Here is a 27,314-nt window from a genome sequence, read left to right on the forward strand (position 1 = left end):
CCACACTCCCTATTGGCTCTCCTTGGGGTGACGTCACCCGCAGTATCCCCGCCCCCTCGGGCCCAACCGCGGCCACAGCGCCACCTGCAGGCGCGCCCGCCGCCCTGCAGCCGCTCCCGGCACGCCAGGGTGGATTAAAGCGGGATTTCTGCCCCGTTTTTAATAATATCAGTAATAATATTATAATATAATAATAATAATAATGGGTCATCAGGTTGTCCCACGTGGGGTTCCCAGTCTTCATCCCCATTTTACAGAGGAGGTCACTGAGGCCCAGAGAAGTGAAGTGACTCGCCCACGGTCCCACAGCAGACAAGGGGCCGAGCCGGGATTCGAACCCATGACCGCTGACTCCCAAGCCCGGCCTCTTTCCCCTGAGCCACAACGCTTTACATACACCCCCCCCCCCCTCCACCCACCCTTTTAAACACCCACACACATCCCTTTAATCATGCTGGTACTTGTTCAGTGCCTACTACGTGTCAAGCACTGTTCTAAGCGCTGGGGGGGGGGGGGGGCGGGGGATACAAGGTCATCAGGTTGCCCCTCGCGGGGCTCCCGGGCTTCATCCCCATCTTTCCAGATGAGGGAACTGAGGCCCAGAGAAGCGAAGCGACTTCCCCAAGTCCCCCGGCCGACGACGACAATGACGACGGCATCCGTTAAGCGCTTACTCTGTGCCGAGCGCTGTTCGCGGCGCCGGAGCAGACACGGGGTCGTCAGATTGTCCCACGTGGGGCTCACATTTTTTAATCCCCATTTTTACAGGTGAGGGCACCGGGGCCCAGAGAAGTGAAGCGACTCGCCCGAGATCACGCGGCGGACAAGCGGGGGAGCCGGAATCAGAACCCACGACCTCCGACTCCCAAGCCCGGACTCTTGCCACCGAGCCACGCCGCTTCCCTCAACTCTTCTCGTCGCGGTTAATGATCATTACGGTGTCCGTCACGTGCTCACCACGAATTAGGCGCTGTATTAGGCGCTGGGACGGACACGGGCCAACGGACCCAATCCCCGCCCCACGGGGGGCCCTCGGTCTCCACCCCCGTCTCACGGACGCGGTCGCCGAGGCGCCGGGAAGCGAAGCGACTCGCCCGAGGTCACGGGGCAGACGAGCGGCGGGGGCCGGCGGCCCGGCCGCTCCGGCACGCCGCCCTCGGACGCCCGCCCGCCCGCCCGCGGACCCCGGCGCCTCTTACCTCCCCCCCGGCCCTCGGCCCCCCGGCGCCGGCCGAGGACCCACACCGCTCTCGTCGTCGTCGACATCATCACGCCGAGTATCCTCGGCCCAGAGCCCGGCCCCCCCCCCCGGCGTCCAGCGAATCCGACCCGTCGACGGGTCTCCCGTGCCGCGCGGGGGGCTTCGCCGCGTGTCTCCGAGCGGCCGGGCGGCGGTCACCGCAGCTCCCCCAGCAGCTGGGCCACGTTGGCCGCGCAGGCGTCCCGCGGGAGGCCCCGGCCGCGGAGGGCGACCGGGCGGAGGCGGGGGTCGGGGGGCCGGTAGTCGGCGGGGCAGTGGACGTCGTTCAGGACCAGCCACGTGGCGTCCGGGTCCGCTCTCATCAGCTGGCGGAAGACGCTGCGGAGACACGGGTTTCAGAGGCGGGGCGGGGCGCGCGGCCGCTCTCCTCGGGCGTCTCCCGCCGTCCGCCCGGCCCTCGACCGACAGCGCGGATGACCATCGCGGGGGGGGGGGGGGCGTCTGCGGAGCGTCTACTCCGGGCCAACCGCCGGCGCTAGACCGTCGGAGCGGAAGCCCCTGGGAGGGGAAGGCGTCCCGGGCCTCTCCCGAGCGCTCGGTACGGTGTCCGCGGCTCCCGGAGGGGCGCTAGGTACGTAGCGCCACCGCTGCAAACCCCCTCTGGCTTGGAGCGCCCTCCCTCTTCGCTATCTGCCAGCCCCGCTGGAAGCCCCGCTAAAGGCACGCCGCCTCCTCCTCCGAGAGGCCTTCCCCGACCAAGGTCTCACTTCCCCTTCTCCCTCTCCCTGGCGCGGGGCTCTCGGACTTGGATTCGCTCCCCTCATCCCCCCTCCCTCAGCCCCACGGCACTCGCGTCCACGTGTCGGCTCTCGTCCTTTCCCAAGCGCTCGGTAGAGTGCTCGGCGCACAGTGAGGGCTCGATGCGATCCATCGACTGACCTCCTCCCCCTTCCTCTTTCTCCCCCCCCCCCTCCTGTTCCTTCCCATCCTCTTCCTTCTCCTACCCTTCCTCCTCCTCCTCCGTCTTCCTCTCCTTTTCCTCCCTTCTTCCCCTTTCTTCTCCTTTGCCTTCTCCTCCCCTCTTCCTTTTTCTCCCCCATCTCTTCTTTCCCCCCCTTCTTTTCTTCTTCCCCTTTCTCTTCTTCCTGCCCTTTCTTCTCCTCCCACCTCCTCTTCCTCCTCCTCTCCCTCCATTTCCCACCGCCTCTTCCTCCCCCTACTCCTCCTTTCTCTTCTTCCTCCTCCTCCTGCCCTTTCTTCTCCTCCCATCTCCTCTTCCTCCCCCTCCTCCTCCTTTCTCTTCTTTCTCCCCCTTTCTTCTCTTCTTCCTCCCCTTCCTCCTCCTCCCGCCCTTTCTTCTCCTCCCATCTCCTCTTCCTCCCCCTCCTCCTCCTTTCTCTTCTTTCTCCCCCTTTCTTCTCTTCTTCCTCCCCTTCCTCCTCCTCCCGCCCTTTCTTCTCCTCCCACCTCCTCTTCCTCTCCTCTCCTCCCTCCTTCTCCCACCTCCTCTTCCTCCCCCTACAGAGAAGCGGCGTGGCTCAGTGGAAAGAGCACGGGCTTTGGAGTCGGGGGTCATGGGTTCGAATCCCTGCTCGGCCACTCGTCAGCTGTGTGACTTTGGGCGAGTCCCTTAACTTCTCGGCGCCTCAGTTACCCCATCTGGAAAACGGGGATGAAGACTGTGAGCCCCAAGTGGGACGACCCGATTCCCCCGTGTCTCCCCCCCCCCGCGCTTAGAACGGTGCTCGGCCCCTAGTAAGCGCTTAACAAATACCAACATTATTATTCTTCCTCTCCCGTTTCTCCTCCTCCTCCTCCCCCTCCCCTCCCGGCCGGGATGCCGGAATTCCATTTCAGGGAGCGGCTCTCCGGGCACTCGGCGGGTTCCCGGCCCCGCCGGCGGCGGCTCTTCGGGGCTCGGGTGGGGTGGGGTGGGGGGCGAGAACATTTATCTCTCAATCACCCGGGGAGGGGGCCGGGGGAGCTTAAACCATAACTCGCAGACCACGCTGGGAAGCCAGTTCCCAAGCAACCTCCGTTTCCATGGCAAAGCTGCCCGCCTCTCCACCTGATTCTTTTTTTTCCCCCCACTTTAAAGCGGGGGGGTGGTTATCGATCGAATTTCTCCGCGGGAGCAGGGCGGCCCGGTGGTTAGAGCCCGGGCCTGGGGGGGAGGGGGGGGGGGGTCGGGGGACCCGGGTCCTCCTCCCGGCTCCGCCGCCCCACCGCCGTGGGGCCTCGTCAACGTCCCTTCTCTTAGAGAAGCGGCGGCGCGGCCTAGCGGAAAGAGCCCGGGGACGGGGGAGCGGGGTCTGCCGCCGTCACCCTCGTCGGCCGTCGGCCGTACCGCGCGCCCGCTACGTGCGCCGTATACCGTACTGAGCGCTCGGGAAGGTACGGCGGAATCGGGAGAGGGGCCGTCCCTCCACCTCGGCCATGGGGCCGCCGCCCCGTGGCTCCCATCCCGCCTCTGGCCCGGGACGCCTTCCCTCGTCGTATCCCACCCAACATCGCCCTCCCCGCCTCCGAGGCCTTAGCGAAGGCCCGTCTGCTCCTCCGGGAGGCCTTCCCGGACTGCGGCCCCCCTTTCCCCTTCTCCCCCTCCCTTCCGCGGCGCCCCGACCCGCTCGCTCTCTTCACCCCGGCCCGGCCCCGCTCACGTCCACCTCCCTCGTTTACTCCTTTCCCTTCGTGCTAACGATGGGATCCGTTGAGCGCTTACTACGGGCACGGCCCTGTTCTGAGCGCTGGGGGGGGGGGGGGGGGGAGACGGAGCGATCAGGCGGTCCCACGTGGGGCTCCCAGCCTTCATCCCCGTTTTCCAGCTGAGGGAACTGAGGCACAGAAGCGAAGTGACTCGCCCACGGTCACCCGGCCGACAGGCGGCGGAGCCGGGATTAGAACCCGCGACGCGCCGCCGCTTCGCGGCCGCCTCCCCCTCCGGACCGTCGAGCTCCCGGCGGGCAGGGAATGCGTCCGAAGAGTCCAGTGCTCTGCACGCGCCAGGCGCTCAATAGGTACGACCGACCGTGGGACCTCGGGCGAGCCGCTTCACCTCTCGGAGAGGTAGCGTGGGCCAGGCGGACGGGGCCCGGACCCGGGGGCCCGATCCCGGCTCCCCCGCGACCCCGGGCGAGTCGCTTCTCCGGGCCTCAGTTCCCCCATCTGCAGACCGGGGCCGGGGACCGTGCCCGACCCGCCTCACCCCGGGGCTCGATGCGGAGCCCGGCCCGCGGCGAGCGCTTCCCCCGAGGCCTCCATGTCAACGTCGTCCGTCTTATTCCCGTTCAAACGGGGAAGCGGGACGGGCGAGGAGGCCGACCCCCGTCGGTCGGCCGTATTCACCGGGCGCTCACCGTGCGCGGGACACCCTACTGAGCTCCCGGGACAGGGCAGCGCGACGACGGACGTTCCCCGCCCACGACGCGCCCGGCGGTCTGGGGGGGGGTGGGGGGGGATGCCGGACATCGACGGGCTACCGATCCGGACGGGACCGGGGGCGGGGGGGCGGGGGCATTTACGGCGCGCACGGCACTGTGCCGAACGCTCGGGGGGGTCGTCCGATCCGACGGAGGACGGGGGAGGGGGGGGAATCCGGCCCGCCACCCCCGACTCGTCGATTGTCGGGGACAGAGGCGGGGGGCTCCCTCACCTCTTGGCGGCTTCTTGCAATTTCACGGGCTGCCGGGCGCTGAGGTACGTCAAGCAGGAGGCCGCGACTCTGTTTAGGTCTCGCTCGTCTGGGGAGAGACCGAGGGAGACGCTCGGCTCCCTCCGTTCGACCGAGCGCCCGCCGGGCCCAGGGGGCCGCGCCGGGCGCCGCCGCCGGACCACCCGGCCCCGCCCGCGACCCGACGACGCTACGTGTTAAGCGCTCGCTGGGCGCCGGGCGCCGTTCGGAGCGCCGGGGCGGACGCCGGGTCGCCGGGCGGTCCCGCGCGGGACCGCCCGGTCTCCGTCCCCATTCGACGGAGGAGGGGACCGAGGCGGCGAGACGGCGGTCGCCCGGCCGGCCGGCGGCGGGATTCGAACCCGCCACCCCCGCCTCCCAGGTCCGGGCCGCCTCCCTACACGGACGGATCTCGGCCAATTCGGAGACACCGCGGGCGGGGGCCGCGGCCGCCGGGGCACCGTCCCCTCCCAGGCGCCCGAGGCGGCGCTCCGCCCGCGGTCGGCGCTCCGTAAATGCCGCCGCCGCCGCGGAAGGGGCGCGGCTCGGCGGCGAGAGCCCGGGCCTGGGAGTCCGAGGTCACGGGTTCGAATCCCAGCCCCGCCCCCCCCCCCCCGGGCAGCCGGGCGACCGCGGGCGGGTCGCTTCGCCTCCCTGGGCCTCGGTTCCCTCACCTGGAAGACGGGGGACGAGACCGGGAGCCTCCCGTGGGACCGCCGGACGACCCCGGGCCCGCCCCGGCGGTCGGCACCTAGCGGGCGCTTGACGGACAGCGACATCGTTAACGGCCGCTCCCCCGTCGGGGCGTCCCCTCCCCACCGCTCGGCGCGGCGCAGGCGGAAAGCGCCCGGGGGAGCTCCGGCCGGAGGCCGGCCCGGCGGAAGCGGCGGGGGAGCGGCCCCGGCCTCCCCGCCTCCGGGTGCGTACCCAGGTCCAGCTTCACGCACAGGGGCCCGAGGCCGAGGAGCAGCGCCAGCTGGATCTTGAAGGCCAGGGTGCGAGGGTAGACGGGGCCGGCTCGGCCGCTGACCGGCGCGCGGGCGACCAGGGAGTCCGTCAGCTTGGGCAGGACGTCTTTGGAGAAGCGATTCCGCAGGAAGTCGCCGCAGTGTCTGCCCAAGGTCCGCAGCGCCTGCCGGGGTCGGGGGGGGGGCACGGGCGCGCGCTGGGTCGGACGCTTGGATTTGCACGCTCCAGTCAACCCCCCCCCCCCAGTCCCGGAGCCCGGGCCTGGGAGTCGGGGGGTCACGGGTTCGAATCCCGGCTCCGCCCCTCGGCAGCCGGGGGACCGCGGGCGGGTCGCTTCACTTCTCCGTGCCTCGGTCACCTCACCTGGAGGACGGGGACGGGGACCGGGAGCCCCACGCGGGACGACCCGGTTCCCCCGCGTCTCCCCCGGAACGGTGCTCCGCACGCAGGAAGCGCTTAACAGATTCCATTATTATCACATACGTATACGTACAGTTGCTACATTAACGTCTATCCCCCCCCCCGGACTGAGAGTTCACCGTGGACAGGGGACGTGTCTGCCGACTCCGTTATACCGTACTCATTCATTCCGTAGTTATTTACTGAACGCTCACTATGCGCAGAGCACCGTACCAAGCGCTTGGAAGGTACATATCGGTACCGGACAGAGACGGTCCCTGCCCTCTGACGGGCTTACGGAGAAGCAGCGTGGCCCGGTGGAAAGAGCCCGGGCCAGGGAGTCGGAGGTCACGGGTTCGACTCCCGGCTCCGCCCGCCCCCCGGTCAGCCGGGCGAGCGCGGGCGAGTCGCCTCACTTCTCTGGGCCTCGGTTCCCTCATCCGGAAGACGGGGACGGACCGGGAGCCTCCCGGGGGACCGCCCGATGACCCCGGATCTCCCCCGGCGCTTGGAACGGCGCTCCGCACAGAGCGGGCGCTTAACGAGTACCGTCGTCATCATCAGCCGCCCCGGCGCCCGGCACGCTCCGGGCGCTCGGCCGCCCGCGCGCGTCGCTATCATCACCGCGAGACGATTGCTCCCCCGCGCCCACCTCGAAGGCCCCGAGCACGGCCAGGGGGTCGTCGTCGGTCAGCCGCCGCACCAGGGGGGGCCAGGCTCGATGAACCAGCGGGAGGAGGAGGCGGTCGTGGCAGCGGAGGACGACCACGCAGTTCCTCAGCACGTCGAGGACCTGGCCGGGGCGGAGACGGGGGGCTCCGTCACCGTCCCGGGGGGGGGGGCGGGGCGGCCCGCGGGACCGGGGCCTCGCCTCTCCGGGCCTCCGCCGTCCCGCCCGGGGAAGCGGGCGCCCGTTCCGGCTCCCGGCCGCTCGGACGCCCCCCTCGGCCCGACCGACCCGGGGCGACCCCGGCGCCCGGCTCGGCGCCCGGCAGCCGCTCGCCGCGTGCCGTCGGAGCGGAACGGGTGATTAAGATACTCCCTCGGAGCTCACTGCGGTCTCCGCTGGCGCCGACTACACGCCCAGAGAAGCGGCCCGGCTCGGCGGAAAGAGCCCGGGCCCGGGAGCCGGAGGTCGCGGGTTCGGACCCCGGAAGCCCGGCTCCGCCGCTCGGCGGCCGCGGGCGAGTCACTCGGCTTCTCTGGGCCTCGGTCCCCTCGTCTGCCAAATGGGGATGGAGACCGGGAGCCTCGCGTGGGACCAACCGATGCCCCCGTATCTCCCCCCGGCGCTCAGCACGGTGCCCTGCGCAGAGTGAGCGCTTAACAGATGCCGACGTCGTCATCGTTAAGCTCCCGGCATCCCGGCTCCGCCGCCCGACGGCGGCGGGACCGTGGGCGAGTCACCTCGCTTCTCCGGGCCTCGGTGACCTCATCCGTCAGACGGGGACGGAGACCGGGAGCCCCCCGTGGGACGGCCCGACGCCCCCGCATCCGCCCCCCCCCCCCCCGGCGCTCAGAACGGCGCCCCGCACCCGGCGAGCGCTTCGCAGATACCCCAAGCCCGGCCTCCTTCCGCCGAGCTGCCTCTCGGGCGCGGCGCGGGGAAGGAGGGGGACTCGCCCAACGTCCCGGGCCCTTTCCGGCGCCCGGAATTCCTCCCGGGGGCGGTCGGTCTCTCGGGGGGCCCCCCCGGCGCGGGCTCCGGGGGTCCGGCCCGCCGCCCACCCACCTTCAGGCGGACGGGGAGATCCGGATCGGACAGCAGGTGGACGCATCTCTCCATCACGTCCTCGGCTATCCGGATCTGCGGCGGAAGGGGGGTCTCCCCGTCTCGACGGCCGTCGCCCCTCTCCCCCTCGGCTGGGGGCGGGGCTTCCTCTGGAAGACAGGAGGAGGCCAGGGATGATATCACTGCCTCCTCTTAAGTGTTCTGTTATACGTTACGTAATCAGACCCAACCACATCATCGCAAAACGGTATAAGGACGGCGATCCGACGGCCTGATCGAGGATGACCGGGTACTCGGCTGTGTGCTATCCACTCATCCCACGGTACGTGTCGAGCGCTCACCGCGGGCGGGGCACTGGACGGAGCGCTCGGAACGGACGGATCGGGAACGGACGGAGACGGTCCCTGCCCTCTGACGGGCTCGCGGTCCGATCGGGGGAGCCGGGCAAAGAACGAGGGCGATGAGAAGCGGGGTGGCCCAGCGGGACCCGGGAGCCGGGAAGGGTTCTGGGTTCTAATCCCGGCTCCGCCACCGGTCGGCCGGGGGACCGCGGGCGAGTCACTTGGCTTCTCCGGGCCTCGGCCCTCCCCTTCCGCCCCCTCCTACAACTCTGAGCCCCACGCGGGACGGGCTCTCTGGCCGACCCGATCCGCTTCTGTCTACCCCCCTCCCTTGCTTAGATCAGACCGTGAGCCCGTCGTCGGGCCGGGAGGGTCCCCGCCTGTCGCCGAACCGTCCGTTCCCAGCGCCTAGCCCGGCGCTCGGCACACGGCGGGCGCTCAATAAATACGACCGGACGGCGTCTGACACCTAGTAAGGGCTTAACACGCGCCAGTGGAAAAAAAAAAAAAACCAGTCCAATCCACTAAAACCGCGCCGGGGACGGGGACCGCGTCCGACCTCATTCTTCTGTATCCACCTGGGCGCTCGGAACGGTGTCTGGCGCACGACGAACGCTTAGAAGAGTACCGTGAGAGAAATAAGACGGGGCCGGGCCCGGCTCCTAACCGTCGCCCCGCGGCCACCGGAGCGGGTCCCTTCGAAGCCTCGTCACGACAGGGACGACGACGGCACCTGTCAAGCGCTTACTACGCGCAAGGCCGCGTTCTAAGCGCCGGGGGAGATCGGCGGGCCGTCGCCCGTGGGGCCCCCCCCCCGGGTCTTCACCCCCGTTTCGCAGATGAGGGAACCGAGGCCCGGAGAAGTGAAGCGACCCGCCCGGAGCCACCCGGCCGCCGAGCGGGGATTAGAACCCGCGACCTCCGACTCCCGGGCTCCTTCCACTGAGCCGCGCTGCTGCCCGTCGAGGGCCCGCCTCCTCCGGGAGGCCTTCCCTGACCGCGCCTCGTCTCCCCCTCCCTTCCGCGTCGCCCCGACCCGGCTCCCTCTCTTCGCCGCCCCCCCCCCCCCCCATCCCGGCCCCGCTCGCGTCCCCGTCCCTCATTTATTTGTTTCTTCAGCCTCACGCCCGTCTCCCCCTCCGGACCGTCGGCGGAGGGAACGGGTCCATCGTTCTCTCGGGAGCGCTCGGCGCCGTGCGCGCGGCGAGCGCTCGGTAAACGCGACCGAACGAATGGAACGCATCCGGGCTCCGGTTCCTCGGCTCCGCGCCCCGGTTCTCTTCGCCGGGGAGGGAGGGGGAGGCCGCGAGAGGCTCGGACTCTTCCCTCCCTCCTCCCCCCCCGCTCCCCGAAGCGCCGTATTCATTAGCGAGAAGAGCGGCTGATTAGCGCCGGGTGGCGGGGCGCTAATCTCTCACCCCGCTCCTTGTCAGGCAGCGCCGAACGAGACCTCCCCCTCTCCGGAAAATGACGCAGACGCATCGGAGAACGCGCCCCCTCCAGCCGAGGTGTGAATTCTCCCTCCCTCGGAATGAATTCCCCGGTTTTTTTCTTTCATCTCCACGGCTGTTTCTTGTATTTTCACGGGAGCGGTTGAGCCGCTCGCCGGGGGTCAGACGCCAGAGCGTCGGGGTGGGCGGAAACGAAACAGATTTAACGCAGAGCCGCCCCCCCCCCCCCCCGGTCGCCCGCTCCGGGGCTCGGGGCCTCAGCGGGAGGGAGAGACGGGGGATCCCCGCTTGAGGCTGGGGGGGACGGAGGCCCGGAGGGGTGAAGCGACCGGTCCGGGGTCACTCGCCGCGGATCGGCGACGCCGTTCGGACCGCGAGCCCGTCGTCGGGCAGGGACGGCCTCTACCCGTCGCCCAACCGTCCATTCCGAGCGCTCGGGGCAGCGCTCCGCACGTAGGGAGCGCTCAATCAACACGACCGGAACCAACGAATGAAACGAGCGTGACCGAGAGGGAAGCGGGGTAGCGGAAAGGGCCTGGGGGGGGGGGGTCAGGAGGTCACGGGTTCGAATGCCGGCCCCCCCCCCCCCCCCCCCCGCGTCGGCCCGGGGGACCGCGGGCGAGTCGCTTCGCTTCTCTGGGCCTCGGTGACCTCCTCTGGAAAACGGGGATGAAGACCGGGAGCCTCACGTGGGACGACCCGACGACCCCGCGCTTAGAGGAGCGCTCCGCGCAGAGTAAGCGCCTAACGACCCCAGCGTCACCAATCCCCGCTCCGCCGCCCGTGTGCCGGGCGAGCCCGGGCCGGCGCCTTCCCTCCCCCGGGCCTCGGTGACCTCGGCGGGACGGGGACCGCGTCCGGCCCCGTCGGCCCGGACCCGCCCCAGCGTTTCTGGGACGGCGCCCGGCCCGTTGCGGGCGCTTCGCCGACACCGGACGGTCGTTACGCTTCGCGGACGGGGGACCCGAGGCCGAGAGGCGGAACGACTCGCCCGGGGTCGCCCGGCGGGCGGGCGGCGGAGCGGGGACGAGAAGCCGGGACTCCCGGGCCCGGGTTCGAGCCGTCACTAAAGAGGCCGAGGTACCTCCTTCCCCGGGGGAGTCCGGGACGAGTCCTTCCGCCACGTCTTTCTCTCGCAGGTAGTCCAGCACGAACCGTTCGATCTCCTCCGCCGTGGGGGTCGGGGGGGCGGGGGGTCCGGCCCCCGCCCCGGGCTCGGCCTCCTCTTCCTCCGGAAACCACCGGGCTACGACCGAAAAGGGGCACCCGGTCGCCACCGGAGGCGGCGGCGTCGTTCCCGCTCGCCGCCCGCCGCCGTCCTCACCCTCCCCCGCCTCGGTGACCTCCTCCGTGAGAGGGGGACGCGGACCGCGCGGGACCGCCCGACGGCCCGGTATCCCCCCCCCCGGCCCCCCGGCGCGCAGCACGGCGCCCGGCACGGAGCGGGCGCTTCACGGGTCCCGCCGTCGTCGTCGTCTTCGGGCCGCGGGGTCTTCTCTCCCGGTCTCTCTCTCCCCGTCAAGCGCCCGCTCCGCGCCGGGCCCCGTCCGAACGCCGCGCCGGGCCCGCCCCCCCGGCCCCCGGCCCCCGGCCCTACCGAGCGCGCGGAGCAGGGCGTCCAGGGCGTCCAGGGCGTCCAGGGCGGCGCGGTCGAGCGGGGAGCGTTCCAGGCCGCGCAGGGCGGCGGCGGCCACCTCGTCCAGCAGCGGCAGCGCCTCGGGCCCCGCCGTCCCCAGCAGGGCCGCCAGGACCCCCGCGCCGCCCACCCCCCGCCTCAGCCCCAGCGCCACGCCGTCGGCCAGGTAGTCGGCGTTGCGGCCCACCAGCTCGCGGGCCGAGGCGTAGCCGCAGGCCCGCCCCACCGCCTCCAGGGCCGCCCCGGCCGCCCGGCGGACCGGCCCGGCGCGGTCCCCGGCCTTCTCCAGCAGCGGGTACAGCGCCCGGGGCAGCAGCGGGCGGAAGCCGGGCCCCAGGGCCTCCGCCAGGAGCCCGACGCCCTCCAGCTGGACGCGCAGCTGCCGGACGGCGGCGGCGGCGGCGCGGGCCCCGCCGCCGGCCGCGTCCGGCCACCAGCGGTCCCGGGCGGTGTACTCCTCCAGGACGGAGGCCGCCACGTCCCGCAGCTCCTCGGGGGCGGCGCCCCCGGCCGCCCGGTCCGGGGGGTCCAGGCCCAGCCCGGCGGCCCCGGCCACCAGCTGGTTGAGGACGGCGGCCGCCTGGGTCCGCAGGGCGGGGGTCCGCACGTAGAGGTCGGTGAAGTGGTCGGCCAGGAGGTAGAGGTCGCCGCCGCGGCCCACCAGGCGACAGGCCAGCAGCAGGAGCGGGGCGGCCCCGGCGGCCCCCCGCCCGCCGCCCCCCGCCCCGCCCTCCCCCTCCTCCTCCACCCCGGCGGGGCCGGCCGGGGCCGGGTCCACGGCCTGGACCAGGGCGGACGCCAGGCGCCGCAGGTGGGGGCCGGAGCGGAGGAAGGCGGGCAGGCCGGGGCCCAGCAGGCGCAGGTAGCCCACGAGGCGGAGGAGGGCGGCCCGCTCCCGCCGGTCGTCCCCCGAGCCCAGCAGGCGGGGCAGGGCGGCCGCGAGGCCGTGCAGCCCCGTCCACAGGCCGTCCGTCGGCGCCGCCTCCGCCGGCAGGGCCGCCAGGCCCCGCGCCCGGACGTCCGGGTGCTCGTCGGCGGCCAGGGCGGCCAGGGCCCCGAGGAGGGGCCCGGCGGCGGCCTCCAGGGAGCGGCGGCAGGCGCCCAGCAGGCGCCCGGCCAGGTCCGCCAGCTCGGCCCGGACCCTCCAGTGGGGGTGGGGGGCGGCGGCGGCGGCGATGCGCTCCGCCAGGACGGCCAGCCTCTCCGCCGCCCCCGGGGGCGGCCCCTCCGCCCGCCCGTCGGCCATGGCCGCCGCCACCGTCCGCGAGAAGGCCCGCAGGGCGCCGACCACCACCGCGTGCCCCTGCCGGGGGTCGCCGGCCACGATCCGGGCCAGGGCGCTGGCCACGCCCGGCAGGAAGGCGGCCGAGGCCGCGGCGGCCTCCTCCCTCTCGGCCGGGCCCCGGGGGTGGCCGGGGCAGTCGCCCTGGAGCAGCAGGGCCGGCAGGGCGTCCAGCGCCGCCGCCCGCACGGCCCCGGGCCCCTCCCGCTCGGCCAGGCCCAGCAGGAGCCAGACGGCGAAGCCCAGGTGGGGCCGGGCGGGCGGGCGCACCAGGGCCAGGGCCGCGCGGCCCTCGGCCGAGCGGACCAGGGCCCCCAGGGCGGCCGCCACGGCCAGCTGCAGCTCCTCGGAGGCGGCGGCCGGGCGGCGGGGGGCCCGGGGGGCCAGGCACAGGCACAGCTCGGCCAGCAGCTCCGTCAGGAGGGCCGGCTCCCGCACGCGGGTGGCCGACAGCACCGAGGTCAGGCACTCCACCGTCCGCCGCACCAGGCCCTCCCGCTTGGGCCCGGGGGTCTTCAGGGTGAAGCGCAGGGGGAAGAGGACGTACTCCTGCAGCTCCTGCAGGGCCGCGCCGCCGACGGCCCGCAGCCGGGCCTCCAGCCGCCCCACGCTCTCCACCGTCGGGGTCCGGGTCAGCCCCACGCAGGCCGGGCGCAGGTGGGCGAAGGCCTCCTTGGGGGTGGCCAGGGTCGCCATGGCCGCGGGCTCGGCCTCCTGGGGGGACGGGAAGGCCTCAGCCGCGCGCCGCCGGCGTCCCCCCCCCGCCCCCCGGCGCCCGGGGGGAGCCCGTCCGGCCCCGCCCGGGCACCTCGCGTCCCCTCCTCCGGCGGCGCGCGGCGAGGGCCGTCGTCATCGCCGTCCGCCTCGGCTGCGGGGACGGCGCCGTCTACCGCGGCGGTCACGGCTCGACCAGTGTCTCGTCGCTATCGTTAGTATCGTTATCATCCTCTGCCCCGGCGTGCCCAGCGGCGCTCGGCGCCGTCGCCTACCGCGGCGGTCACGGCTCGACGAGCGTCTCGTGGTTATCATCGCCCGCCCCGGCGTTTAGCACGGCGCTCGGCGCGCGGGGAGCGCTTGACGGGTGCCGTCGTCGTCATTATTATCTACCGCGGAGGTTAGAGCTTAAAAAAAAAATCTCATCATCATCTACCCCGGCGGTCAGAACGGTGCTCGGCACGCAGTGAGCGCTTAACGAGTATCATCGTCCCTATTACGGTTAGAGCTTAGCAAGTATCTCATTATTATTATTATTATTATTATTATTCTTCTCTACCCCGGCGTTTAGAACGGTGCTCGGCACACAGTAAACGCTTAACGAGCGCCGTTGTAATTATTATTATCTACCGCGGCGGTCAGAGCCTAACAGATATCTTATTATTATTATTATTATCATCATCATCATCATCTACCCCGGCGGTTAGAACGGTGCTCGGCACGCAGTGAGCGCTTAATGAGTACCGTTGTCATTATTAAGCGGTCAGAGCTTAACGGATATTTCTTTATCATCATCATCATCATCGTCTACCCCGGCGGTTAGAACGGCGCTCGGCACACAGTAAGCGCTTAAAGAGTACCATCGTCATTATTATTTTTATCTACTGCAGCGGTTAGAGTTTAACAAATAGCTCATTATTATTACTATCTATCCCGGCGGTTAGAACAGTGCTTGGCACACAGTAAGCACTAGCGTCATTAGTATTATTATTGTTATCTACCGCGGCGGTTAAAGCTTAACAAATACCACATTATCATCATCATCGGCTACCCCGGCGGTCAGAACAGTGCTCGGCACATAATAGGCGCTTAACAAGTACCGTCGTCGTCATCTATCGCAGCAGTTGGGGCGCGACAAATACCTTATTGTTATCATCTGCCGCAGGGGTTAGAGCTCAACGAATAACTCGTTATCATCATTATTACTATCATCATCCATCCCGGCAGTTAGAACAGTGCTCGGCACATAGTAGGCGCTTAACGAGCACCATCCATTATCATCACTGTTATCTTACTAGGGAAGCAGCGTGGCTCGGTGGAAAGAGGCCGGGCTCGGGAGTCAGAGGCCACGGGTTCGACTCCCGGCTCTGCCCCCCGTCAGCTGTGTGACCGCGGGCGAGTCGCTTCACTGCTCCGGGCCTCGGTGACCTCATCTGGAAGATGGGGCTGAAGGCCGTGAGCCCCACGCGGGCCCACCCGATCACCTCGTCTCCTCCCCGGCGCTTAGAACAGTGCTTGGCACATAGTAAGCGCCTAAAAAGTGCCATGACGATGACGATTCTAGACGATGAGCCCGTCGTCGGGCAGCGATCGTCTCCAACTGGGGCCCCCCGTCCATTGCAAGCGCTTAGCACAGTGCTCTGCGCGGAGTCAACGCTCAACAAATAATAACAGTAACGTCGGTATTTGTTAAGCGCTTACTACGCTCAACAAATAACGGTAACGTTGGTATTTATTACGCGCTCGCTCTGCGCAGAGCACCGTTCTACTAATAAGCATCAGGTTGGTATTTGTTAAGCGCTTACTACGCTCAACAAATAATGGTAACGTTGGTATTTGTAAAGCGCTTCCTACGCTCAACGAGTAACGGTAATGTTGGTATTTATTAAGCGCTTGCTCTGCGCAGAGCACCGTTCTACTACTAATAAGCATCACGTTGGTATTTGTTGAGTGCTCACTACGCTCAACCAATAATAATAACGTTGGTATTTGTTAAGCGCTTACTACGCTCAACAAATAACAGTAATGTTGGTATTTATTAAGCGCTTGCTCTGTGCAGAGCACCGTTCTACTACTAATAAGCATCACGTTGGTATTTGTTGAGTGCTCACTACGCTCAACAAGTCATCATCCTCCTAATGTCGGTATCTGTTAAGCGCTTACTACGCTCAACAAGTAGTCATCATAATGTCGGTATTTGTTAGGCACTTACTACGCTCAACAAGTCATCATCCTCCTAATGTCGGTATTTAAGCGCTTACTACGCTCAACAATAATAATCATAACGTCGGTATTTGTTAAGCGCTTACTACGCTCCACAAATAATCATCCTCCTAATGTCGGTATTTGTTAAGCGCTTACTACGCTCCACAAATAATCATTGTCCTAATGTCGGTATTTGTTAAGCGCTTACTACGCTCCACAAATAATCATCGTCCTAATGTCGGTATTTGTTAGGCGCTTACTACGCTCCACAAATAATCATCCTCCTAATGTCGGTATTTGTTAGGCACTTACTACGCTCCACAAGTCATCATCCTCCTAATGTCGGTATTTAAGCGCTTACTACGCTCCACAAATCATCATCGTCCTAATGTCGGTATCTGTTAGGCACTTACTACGCTCCACAAGTCATCATCCTCCTAATGTCGGTATTTAAGCGCTTACTAGGCTCCACAAGTCATCATCCTCCTCCTAATGTCGGTATCTGTTAAGCGCTTACTACGCTCCACAAGTCGTCATCCTCCTAATGTCGGTATTTAAGCGCTTACTAGGCTCCACAAGTCGTCATCATCATGACGGTCCTTACTAAGCGCTCACTAGGTGCCGAGCACTGTCCTAAGCGCTGGGGGAGATCCGGGGGCATCAGCTGGTCCCCCTTGAGGCCCCCGTTTAATCCCCATTTTCCAGATGAGGTCACTGAGGCCCAGCGAGGTGACTCGCCCAGGGTCGCCCGCGAGGGGCAGGGGGCGGGATTCGAACCCGGGGCCGCCGGCTCCCCAGCCGGGCCTCCTGCCCCTGAGCCGCGCCGAATGAATGAATGAACGAACGAACGAACGAATGAATGAAGGCAGGGCGGCAGCCCACGTGGGCCCGGCCCTTCGACCTCGCCTCCGATCGCAGCGCTTGGCGCAGGGTGAGGCCCCGGGCAGACGCCGTCCCGGGTCAACGTCGGCAGGAAAGGCGCCAGGGCCTCCGAGGCGCTCAGTACATAGCCGCCCCGCCCGCCCTCCGCTTACCTTCTCCTTCTCCTCCTCCTCCTCCTCCGCCGGGCGGGCCACGTGCCGCGCGGGCCCCGCCCCCCTCCCCGCCCGCGCCGGAAGTGACGCCATCCCCCCGCGCCGCCGCCGCCCCCTCCCCTCGGGGTGACGCGTTTCCCGCGCCGCCGGCGGGAAAAAAGGCCCGGGCGTGCGCCCCGCGCCTGCGCCGCGCCCGGCCGCCCGCCCCGCGCCTGCGCCGCGCCCGGCCGCCCGCCCCGCGCCTGCGCCGCGCCCGGCCGCCCGCCCCGCGCCTGCGCCGCGCCCGCCGGCCCCGCCACCGCCTGGCGGGCCTGGGGACGCGGCGGCCGCGCGCTCGGGGCGCCGGATCGGACGGCGGGCGCGCGCGCGCGCGCCTTGGGGGCTCCCCGGCCCCTCCCCCCGTGACCCCCCGACCTCCGACCCCCCAAGGGCGGCTTCGGGGGGCCGTTGGGCCGCAGCCGCGCCCCGTCCCCCCCGACCTCTGACCCCGCCCCTCCCCCCGCCCCCCGCCGCAGCTTTCGCACCCCGCACCTCGGCCTCCCCCGCCATGTCGTCGTTCTCGGAATCGGCGCTGGAGAAGAAGCTGTCGGAGCTGAGCAACTCTCAGCAGAGCGTGCAGACCCTGTCCCTGTGGCTCATCCACCACCGCAAGCACGCCGGGCCCATCGTCGCCGTCTGGCACCGCGAGCTCCGGAAAGGTGCGACGCCCTGAGCCGCGCGCCGCGCTCCCGCCGCCCTGCTTGCACGGGGGGCTGGACTGAGCGCCCTCGGGGGCTTGGGGGGGGGGGGGGGGCTGGACCGAGCGCCCTGTGGGGCTTAGGGGGGCTGGACTGAGCGCTCTCTGGGGCTTAGGGGCCTGGACCGAGCGCCCTGTGGGGCTTAGGGGGGCTGGACTGAGCGCCCTCTGGGGCTTGGGCCTGAACTGAGCGCCCTTTGGGGCTTAGGGGGGCTGGACTGAGCGCCCTCTGGGGCTTAGGGGGGCTGGACTGAGCGCCCTCTGGGGCTTAGGGGGGCTGGACTGAGCGCCCTCTGGGGCTTGGGCCTGAACTGAGCGCCCTTTGGGGCTTAGGGGGGCTGGACTGAGCGCTCTCGGGGGCTTAGGGGCCTGGACCGAGCGCCCTGTGGGGCTTAGGGGGGCTGGACTGAGCGCTCTCTGGGGCTTAGGGGCCTGGACCGACCGCCCTGTGGGGTTTGGGCCCGAACTGAGCGCCCTCTGGACTTAGGGGGCTGGACTGAGCTCCCTCTGGGGCTTGGGGGGGGCTGGATTGAGCGCTCTCTGGGGCTTGGGGGCCTGGACCGACCGCCCTGTGGGGTTTGGGCCCGAACTGAGCGCCCTGTGGGGCTTAGGGGGGCTGGATTGAGCGCTCTCTGGGGCTTAGGGGCCTGGACCGACCGCCCTGTGGGGCTTAGGGGGGCTGGACTGAGCGCTCTCGGGGGCTTAGGGGCCTGGACCGAGCGCCCTGTGGGGCTTAGGGGGGCTGGACTGAGCGCTCTCGGGGGCTTAGGGGCCTGGACCGAGCGCCCTGTGGGGCTTAGGGGGGCTGGACCGAGCGCCCTGTGGGGCTTAGGGGGGCTGGACCGAGCGCCCTCTGGGCTTAGGGGGCTGGACCGAGCTCCCTCTGGGGCTTGGGGGGGGCTGGACTGAGCGCCCTCTGGGGCTTGGGGGGGGCTGGATTGAGCGCCCTCTGGGGCTTGGGGGGCCTGGACCGAGCGCCCTGTGGGGCTTAGGGGGGCTGGACTGAGCGCTCTCTGGGGCTTAGGGGCCTGGACCGACCGCCCTGTGGGGTTTGGGCCCGAACTGAGCGCCCTCTGGACTTAGGGGGCTGGACTGAGCTCCCTCTGGGGCTTGGGGGGGGCTGGATTGAGCGCTCTCTGGGGCTTGGGGGCCTGGACCGACCGCCCTGTGGGGTTTGGGCCCGAACTGAGCGCCCTGTGGGGCTTAGGGGGGCTGGATTGAGCGCTCTCTGGGGCTTAGGGGCCTGGACCGACCGCCCTGTGGGGTTTGGGCCCGAACTGAGCGCCCTCTGGACTTAGGGGGCTGGACTGAGCTCCCTCTGGGGCTTGGGGGGGGCTGGATTGAGCGCTCTCTGGGGCTTGGGGGCCTGGACCGACCGCCCTGTGGGGCTTGGGGGGGGCCGGACCGAGCGCCCTGCGGGGGCTGGGAGGCTGGACTGAATGCCCTTTGTGGGCTACTGGACTGAGCGCCCTCTGCGGTGAGGTGCCGGGCCCCGCCCCTTCTGGGGGCCGTGCTGAGCGCCTTCTGGGGGTAGGGGGCCGAACCGAAGCCGCGTGGCTCAGTGGAAAGGGCACGGGCTTGGGAGTCCGAGGTCACGAGTTCCAATCCCGGCCCTGCCACTCGTTAGCAGGGGGACTGTGGGCGAGTCGCTTCACTTCTCGGGGCCTCCGTTCCCTCATCTGGAAAATGGGGATGAAGACCGGGAGCCCCGCCTGGGACCACCCGATTCCCCTGCGTCTGCCCCAGCAGCGCTCAGAACAGTGCTCGGCACGTGGTAAGCGCTTACCAGATGCCACATTGTTGTTATTATTATTATTATTAACTGGGCCGAGCGCCTCGGGGGGGGGGGGGCTGGGGGCTGGGCCGAACCCCCTCTGGGGACCGGAGACCGGGCTGAATGCCCTCTGGGGTCAGAGTGATGTGCTGAGCACCCTCTGGGCGCAGGGGGCCGGGCCGAGAGCCTCCTGGGAGCGGAGTACTGTGCTGAGCGCCCTCTGGGGGGGCGGGGGGGGGGGGCCGAAGCCCCCTTGGGGGGCAGAATACTGTGCCGAGCGCCCTCGGGGGGTAGGGAGGCCGGGCTGAGCGCCTCCTGGGGGCACAGAACACTGTGCCGAGCGCCGGGCGCGGGGGAGAGGACCCCGTCCCCTCGGGTCCGGCGGCTGCAGCCCGGGCCCGGGACCCGGGTTCTGATCCCGGTCGCTGGGTGACCTGGGGCCGGTCCCCGCTCCTCTGGGTACCTCAGACCTGCAAAGTGAGGCCTCGCCTCCTCCGGGAGGCCTCCCCAGACTGAGCCTCCCCGAGCCCGAGCCCGGTGCTCATTCATTCGTAGTCATCGTTAATTATCCGTCGACGGTTCCGTCGGTCCACCTCGCTGAAACTCCGTTTCGCCTGGCCGTCCGCCTCCCCCTCTTCGTAATGCCGTTGGCGTTTGCTAAGCGCTCGCTCTGCATTTGCTAAGCGCTCCATTAGAGCGTGCGCCCGTCGAAGGGCAGGGGCCGTCTCCGTCTGTTGCCAGCCTGTGCGGTCCGAGCGCTCGGTACAGCGCTGCGCGCGTCGTAAGCGCCCGACGGATACCGTCGGATACGTGCCGAGCGCCGTCCTGAGAGCCGGGGGGGACGGGGGGGATCGGGCCGTCCCCCGTGGGGCTCCCGGTCCCCATCCCCATTTTCCAGACGGGGTCGCCGAGGCCCAGAGAAGCCAAGTGGCTCGCCCACGGCTGCCAAGTGGCAGGGCCTGGGATTCGAACCCGTGACCCCCGGGCCCGGGCTCTTTCCACTGAGCCGCGCTTGGTAATGAGTCAGTTTATTCATTCATACAGTCGTATTCGTCGAGCGCCGCTTACTATGTGCAGGGCGCTGTACTGAGCGCTCAGAACGGACAGTCCGGCCACAGAGGGAGACCGTCGGGGCTCGCGGCTTCACTTCCCTGGGCCTCGGTTCCCTCATCTGTACGAGGAGCGGCGCGGCTCAGCGGCGAGAGCCCGGGCTGGGGAGTCAGAGGTCGTGGGTTCGAATGCCGGCTCCGCCGCCCGTCAGCCGGGTGACCGAGGGCGAGTCGCTTCGCTTCTCCGGGCCTCGGTTCCCTCATCCGGAAAACGGGGACGAAGACCGTGAGCCTCACGGGGGACGACCCGACGACCCCGTGTGTTCCCCCCCCCCCGGCGCTTGGAACGGTGCTCCGCACAGAGTAAGCGCTTAATAAATACCCACACTGTCAGCAAGCGCTTGACAGGTACCGTCGTTATCATTACTGACCGGTGACGCGACTCCGGTAGAGTGAGCGGAGGCGACCCGGAGGAGTCGCGTCTGTCAACGCCTCCCTCCTTGGGTCTGGACGCCGCACCAAACCTTGGGTAAATTCATTCGTTCGACAGTACCTATTGAGCGCTTACTACGCGCGGAGCGCCGTACCGGGCGCTTGGGACGAACGAGTCGGCAACAGACGGAGACGGTCCCTGCCGTCGGACGGGCTCACGGTCTGATCGGGGGGAGACGGACGGACGGACGGACGAGGACAAAATTTAGTCCCCGTCCCTGGCGACAGACCGGCGAGAGACCCGAAAGATCGGTCGACCCGCGGTATCTACTGAGCGCCTACCGTGTGTGGACGCAGCGCGGAATCAAGCGCTCGGGAGAGTCCACCGCACCCGTTAGGAGGGAGTCGTGGCGTCCGGTTCGTCGCGCCGATCCGATCCGTCCCCGGATCCCGTCGGTCCCCCGTCCTCTCCTCGCCATCCCGAACGCTCCTCCTCTCCCGCCTCGGCGACCGTCCCGGCCTCCCCGCCGCTCCGGACTCCGCTCCGCTGCCCCGATCGTTCTTCCGTGAGAACGGGGGTCCCCGTCCCCGGTGACCCCCCCCGGGCGGCAGACGGGAACCGGTCGCCGGCGGCTTTAAAGCCCTCGGGCGTCCGGTCCGGCCCGCGCGCCGACCTTCTCCCCGTCCCTCCGCCTCGTCCGTCTCGCCTCCGACCTCTCGCCCGCGGCCCTCAGACCCCCCCCCCCCCCCCGGACCGTCCCTCCCCCGCCCGCTCTAAAAGACCGTACGGAAGGCCCGGCTCCTCCTCCGAGAAGCCTTCCCCGACTGCGCCCTCCGCTTCTCCCCCGCCCTTCCGCGTCGCCCTGGCCCTCGGATTGAACGATGACGTTAACAGCGTCGGCCTCGAGCGCCTCCCGTGCGCGGCCGAGCCCCGTCCTGAGCGCCGGGGGAGATGCGGGGGCGTCGGGTCGTCCCCCGTGAGGCTCACGGTCTTCGTCCCCGCTTTCCAGATGAGGGGACCGAGGCGCCGAGAAGCGAAGTGACCCGCCCACGGGGGGCCCGGCTGCCGGGGGGCGGGGCCGGCATTCGAACCCGCGACCCCCGACTCCAGAGCCCGGGCTCTCGCCGCGGAGCCGCGCGGCTTCGGCCCCGCGGCGCTCACGCCCGGGTCCCGATTCTGTCTCTGGAAGAAATTCATAAACGTCCGGCTCCCCGTCTGGCCCGTCAGCTAAGCGGCGGGGCTCGGCGGGAAGAGCCCGGGCTCGGGAGTCGGGGGGGGGGGGGGGCGCCGCGGGTTCGGATCCCCCGTCGGCCGGGCGACCTCGGGCAAGTCGCTTCGCCGGGCCTCGGTGACCTCATCTGTAAAAATGGGGATTGAAAGATGTGGGGCGATCTGATGACCCCGTATCTCCCCCAGCCCCTAGGACGGCGCTCTGCGCGTCGTAGGCGCTCAACAGATACCGTGATGATCAATTACTAGTATTAAGTACCATCGATGGATTCATTGGCTTGGTAGATGCGGTCTCTCTTGTTCGAGAGGGGCACGGGGGAGGGCGGGACGCTTTTTCTTTCGCCACTGAGAACCCCCGGCTAGTCCTCGATGATGAGGATGTCGGTATCTGTGAAGCGCTCACTGTGTGCGGAGCGCCGTCCTAAGCGCTCGGTGAATCCCGTTAATTAATCCCAATAATAATAATGTCGGTATCCGTTGAGCGCTCACTACGTGCCGGGCACCGCTCTGAGCGCTGGGGGAGACACGGGGGAATCAGGATGCCCCACGTGGGGCTCACGGTCTCGATCCCCGTTTTGCAGACGGGGGAACCGAGGCCCAGAGAAGCGAAGTGACTCGCCCACGGTCGCACCGCTGACGAGTGGCAGAGCCGGGCTTCGAACCCGTGACCTCCGTCTCCGAGGCCCGTGCTCTTTCCGCCGCGCCGCTTCTCAAGCGGCTCCTCGAGCTGCTCCTCGATCCCGAGCGCCCAGGACGCTGCAGAAAGTAGGCACTCGCAAAGAGAGAGCCCGGGCTTTGGAGTCCGAGGTCATGGGTTCGAGTCCCGGCTCCGCCAGCCGCGGGACCGTGGGCGAGCCGCTTCCCTGGGCCTCGGTTACCTCGTCCGCAAAATGGGGATCGAGACCGGGAGCCCCACGGGGGACGACCCGATTCCCCGGCGTCCGCCCCGGCGCTCAGAACGGCGCTCAACAGACGCCAGCGTCACCGTTCGTCGAGAGCAGGCGGTCTCGGAGGGCGGAGCCCGCGGCTCCCGACCGTCGGACCCCCCCACCCCCCCCGGGGGGGGTTTAGGCCGGCGCTCGGCGCGAGGGCAGGTGCTCAGTAGATAGTCGTCGACCGACAGGCTTTCAGCTCCTCGAGGGAAGGCGGCCGCGCTCTCCTAGGTGCTCGGCACAGTGCCCTGCGGCAGGTGCTCATTAGCTACCCTTCCCCGGGGCTTAATTTTCTTCGTCATAAACTCTGAGCCCCACGTGGGAGCGGGGGCTGGGGCCGAGATGACCGGGTAACCCGGCGCTCTGCACCCAGCGAGCGTCTGCCCTCAGCGCCGCGGCAGTCGGGTGGAGATCTCAAAAATCCGCACCGTGAGTCATTTCTGATAACAACAGTAACGTTGGTAGCCGTTAAGCGCCGACTACGTGCGGGACGCCGTTCTGAGCGCCGGGGTAGACGCGGGGGAATCGGGTCGTCCCCCGCGGGGCTCCCGGTCTCGATCCCCATTTTACGGACGAGGGAACCGAGGCCCAGTGAAGCGGCCCGCCCACGGTCCCGCGGCTGACGAGGGGCGGGGCCGGGATTCGAACCCGCGCCCCCCCGACTCCAGAGGGGGCCCGTGACCTTTCCGCCGAGCCGTGCCGCCTCTCCATATTCACGGCCGCCTCCCCCCCTCCGGACCGTAGATCGGAGGCGGGGGGGAGGCGGACGGTGATATCCATCAGAAGTTTGCAATACGGAACGGAGGGGTGTGGAAACGATAATCGATCGGCGCTTAGCACGGCGCTCCGCGCGCGGCAAGCGCTCGCTGAATACCGCCGGATGAATGAACGGCGTCTAGGTGCCCATCGCGCGCCCGGCGCCGTCCCGACCGCCGGGGCGGATCGACGCAGACGGGGCTGGACCCGATCCCCGGCGCCCGCCGTCTCGGTCCCCGTTTTCCAGACGAGGGGACCGAGGCCCGGGGAGGCGAAGCGGCTCGTCCGGGGTCACCCGGCGGACGGGCGGCGGAGCCGGGATTAGGACCCCGCGACCCTCTGACTCCCGGGGTCGCCGATCCGAGCGGGGAGGGGCGGAGGGGTCCGTTCTCCGTTCCCGTCTACTCTCCCGAGCGTCTAGCACGGTGCCGGGCACCCAGTAGGTACCACCGATCGTCCCGTGGACCGGCGGCGCGGGCAGGGGACGCGTCCGTTAATGGCGGTGGTGTAGGCCCTCGAGCTCTTGGCGCGGCGGTCCGCACGCCCTAGGCGCTCGGTAGGTACGACCGGAGGAGTCGCGGGGTCCCCGGAGTGGCCGCCTCTCCTCCGAGGAGCCCTCCCCGACTGCGCCCTCCTTCCCTCTTCTCCGCCTCGCTTCTGCGTCGCCCCCACGCCCCTCGCGCCCACCTCAGAGTAAATGCCGGTCTCCGTTAAGCGCCCGCCGTGCGCACGGCGCCGTCGTAAGCGCCGGGAGGGATACCGGCTGATGAGGCCGTCCCCCGTGGGGCTCACAGCCTCCGTCCCCGTTTTCCGGATGAGGTCACGGAGGCCCGGAGAAGTGAAGTGACGCGCCCCGAGTCGCACGGCGGCCGAGCCGGGATCCGAACCCGTGACCTGCGACTCCCGAGCCCGGGCTCTTTCCGCCGGGCCGCTCCTCTAGACGTCTGTAGACGTCTTCATCTCCGCTCGCGCCTCCCCCCCCCCCCCCCCCCCGGTCGATTCCACCGGACTCCCCGAAGCGCCCGGCACGGCGCACGAAACGCTCGACGCGCCCCGCCGTTCGATAGACCGCCGGCGTCCCGCGCGCCGGGGCGCGGACGCGACCGGAGGGACGGGCGCGGGCCCGATTCCCCGAGCCCCCGTCACTCGGCTCCCGGGGCCGGGGATTCGACGATACAGCACGGGCCGCCGCGTCGGGTGATGGAAGATAATACGGATCGCGCCCGTGAAGGGAGAGAATTACGTTCCCCCCGGGAGCCATCCCGGAAGACTCCCCGACTTGCCCCGCGCGGGTAAACCGCTCCCCCCGCCTCCCCCGGGACGCCGCGTTCAATGGAGCGTCTCGGCGTTTGATATAGAGGGCGCCCGGGCTTAGGATCTCTCTTTTTCTCCTCCCTTCCGCGGTACCGGGAATCTCTCCCGCCCTCCGGCCCCGGCGGCCGATCCCCCCGGGCGCCGCCGCCTTCTGGGGAGCGGGGGGGCCCGGGTTCCGATTCCGGCCCCGCCGCCCGGGCACCTCGCCGGGAGGAGCGGCGGGGACCGCGGGTTCGGACCCCGGCCGGCCGGCAGCCGCGCGGCCTCGGGCCGGGCCCTTGGCCTCTCCGGGCCCCTCGTGTGGACAGTGGGGACCGACGACAACGATTGGCGCCGGGCGCCGTCCGAAGCGCCGAGGAGGTACGGGGTCATCGGGCCGTGGGGCCCCCGGTCTCCGTCCCCGTTTCGCAGATGAAGCCACCGAGGCACGGAGAGGCGAAGTGACTCGCTCGGGGTCGCGCGGCTCAGAAGCGGCGGGCCCGGGATTAGGACCCACGACCTCCGACCCCCCCCCGCCCCCACCCCGGCCTCTTGCCGCCGAGCCCCGCCGCTCCTCTGAGACCGTGGGACCGCCCGACGACCTTGCACCCCCCCCCCCCAAGCGCTTCGAACGGCGCCCGGCACGGAGTGAGAGTTTAACGGACGGTGGCGTCGGTGTCGGGTGAGCGCTCGCTACGTGCCGGGCGCCGTTGGGGGCGCCGGGGGAGGGACGGGGTCATCGGTAATCCCCCTTTTCCAGATGGGGGAACCGAGGCGCGGGGAAGTGACCTGCCCACAGTCCCACGGCTGACCGGCGGCAGAGCCGGGAGTCGGACCCATGACCCCCGACTCCGAAACCCGGGCTCTCTCCGCCGAGCCGCGCCGCTTCCCCCGTCGGATGCCATCGTCGTCATCGTCGTTGTCATTATTGTTGTCATCCGACAGACACGTTCCCCGCCCAGAAGGAGCCGACAGCCTAGAGGGGGAGAGGGAAATGAAGAGAGATGAACGGACGAGGGACGCGGACGGGAGCGGGACGGGGGGGCAGGAAGAGAGGGAGCGAGTCGGGGCGACGCGGGAGGAGAGGAGGGCGCGGTCCGGGAAGGCCTCTCGGAGGAGGCGGGCCCTCGGGAAGGCTTCGAAGGGACGGGGGCGGAGAGGAGCGGGGAAGCAACGCGGCCCAGCGGCAAGAGCCCGGGCCTGGGAGTCAGGGGTCACGGGTTCGGCCGTGGGACCGTGGGCGGGTCGCTCCTCCGGGCCTCAGTCCCCTCATCTGGGAAACGGGGATTAAGACCGTGAGCCTCGCGTGGGACCGCCCGACGCCCCCGTCCCTCCCCCGGCGCTTCGAACGGTGCTCTGCGCACAGCAGGCGCTCGGAGGCCAACGTCGGCGGGGAACCCGGGCCGGGGCGGCCCGTTAAGCGTCCCGCTCGGGGCTGAACGCCCCCCGCCCTCGAACCCCGTCTGTCTGTCCCCAGCCAAGTCGAGCCGGAAGCTGACCTTCCTCTACCTGGCCAACGATGTCATCCAGAACAGCAAGCGGAAGGGGCCCGAGTTCACCCGCGAGTTCGAGTCCGTCCTCGTGGACGCCTTCTCTCACGTCGCCAGGTGAGTCGGGGGCCCCCCCGTCTCCCGCCGGGGCCGCGGGGCCGGGGGCCGTCGGTTCATTCGGTCGGATTTACGGAGCGCTCCCGGCGCGCGGGACGCTGCACCGGGCGCTCGGGAAGTACGCCCCGCCCGCCCGACGCGGTCTCGGAGAGGCGGCGCGGCTCGGCGGAAAGAGGCCGTGGGCGCGAACCCCGGCCCCGCCGCCTGGCAGCCGCCTGACCGCGGGCGAGTCGCCTGGCTTCGTTCTCCTCATCTGGAAAACGGGGACGGAGACCGGGAGCCTCCCGCGGGACGACCCGCTGACCCCGCGCCTCCCCCGGCGCTCAGAACGGCGCTCCGCACGTAGTGAGCGCTCGACAGATACCAACGTTACCGTTATTAGCGGAAGGGGCCCGGCTCCGCCGCCGTCCCGCCGGGCGACCTCGGGCCGGTCGCGGCGCCCCCCCCCCCCCCCCCGGGCCTCGGTTCCCTCCTCTGGAAAATGGGGGCGGAGACCGGGCGCCGGCTCGCGTCCGCCCCGGCGTCGGGTTGGGCGCCCGGCTCGTCGGGAGCGCCCGCCGGACGCCGCCCCGAAAAACGCGTACGGCGCCGGGAGGGGAAGCGCGGAGGGGTCCGCTAAAGTGAACGGGCCCGATCCCTGTCCCCAGAGGAGCCGACGGGGTCCGGGTCCGTCAGCGGGACGTAGAGAGCGCCGTACCGAGCGCGCGAGAGCGTCCGGCGGGGTTGGAGGAAGCGATCCCCGGCCCTCGGGAAGATTATCGCCTCGCGGGGGGAGGCAGGCGTCGAGCGAGATGACAGGGAGGAGGAGGAGGAGGAGGAGGAGGAAGAAGGGAGAGGCGGGTCGCACGTGGACGAGCAACGATCCGAGAG

General features: G+C 69.6%; 2 protein-coding genes across 3 annotated transcripts in view; one reads left to right on the plus strand and one right to left on the minus strand.

Moving 5' to 3' along the window:
- Positions 1 to 1,191: 1,191 nt before the first annotated feature.
- Positions 1,192 to 16,660, minus strand: TTI1 (TELO2 interacting protein 1). The gene is made up of 8 exons (XM_039910060.1): positions 16,635 to 16,660; positions 11,317 to 13,395; positions 10,848 to 11,106; positions 7,972 to 8,120; positions 6,892 to 7,032; positions 5,799 to 6,003; positions 4,854 to 4,941; positions 1,192 to 1,579 (listed from the first exon to the last, which is right to left on the minus strand). The coding sequence occupies exons 2-8, from the start codon at positions 13,375 to 13,377 to the stop codon at positions 1,396 to 1,398; spliced, it is 3,087 nt and encodes a 1,028-aa protein (XP_039765994.1). The 5' UTR covers positions 13,378 to 13,395; positions 16,635 to 16,660; the 3' UTR covers positions 1,192 to 1,395.
- A 460-nt stretch (positions 16,661 to 17,120) lies between these two features.
- The window catches only part of RPRD1B (regulation of nuclear pre-mRNA domain containing 1B), a 53,648-nt gene continuing 43,454 nt past the window's right edge, over positions 17,121 to 27,314 (plus strand). Inside the window, exons 1-2 of one of the 2 annotated variants that reach the window (XM_029048756.1) lie at positions 17,121 to 17,332; positions 26,315 to 26,444. In XM_029048756.1, the coding sequence (XP_028904589.1) occupies positions 17,182 to 17,332; positions 26,315 to 26,444 (281 nt within the window). In that variant the 5' untranslated portion in view covers positions 17,121 to 17,181. The remainder of the gene's footprint in view (positions 17,333 to 26,314; positions 26,445 to 27,314) is intronic. The other variant, XM_029048755.2, reaches the window with a different exon arrangement.

This window comes from Ornithorhynchus anatinus, chromosome 21 (genome assembly GCF_004115215.2).
Source record: "Ornithorhynchus anatinus isolate Pmale09 chromosome 21, mOrnAna1.pri.v4, whole genome shotgun sequence".
Lineage (NCBI taxonomy): Eukaryota > Metazoa > Chordata > Mammalia > Monotremata > Ornithorhynchidae > Ornithorhynchus > Ornithorhynchus anatinus.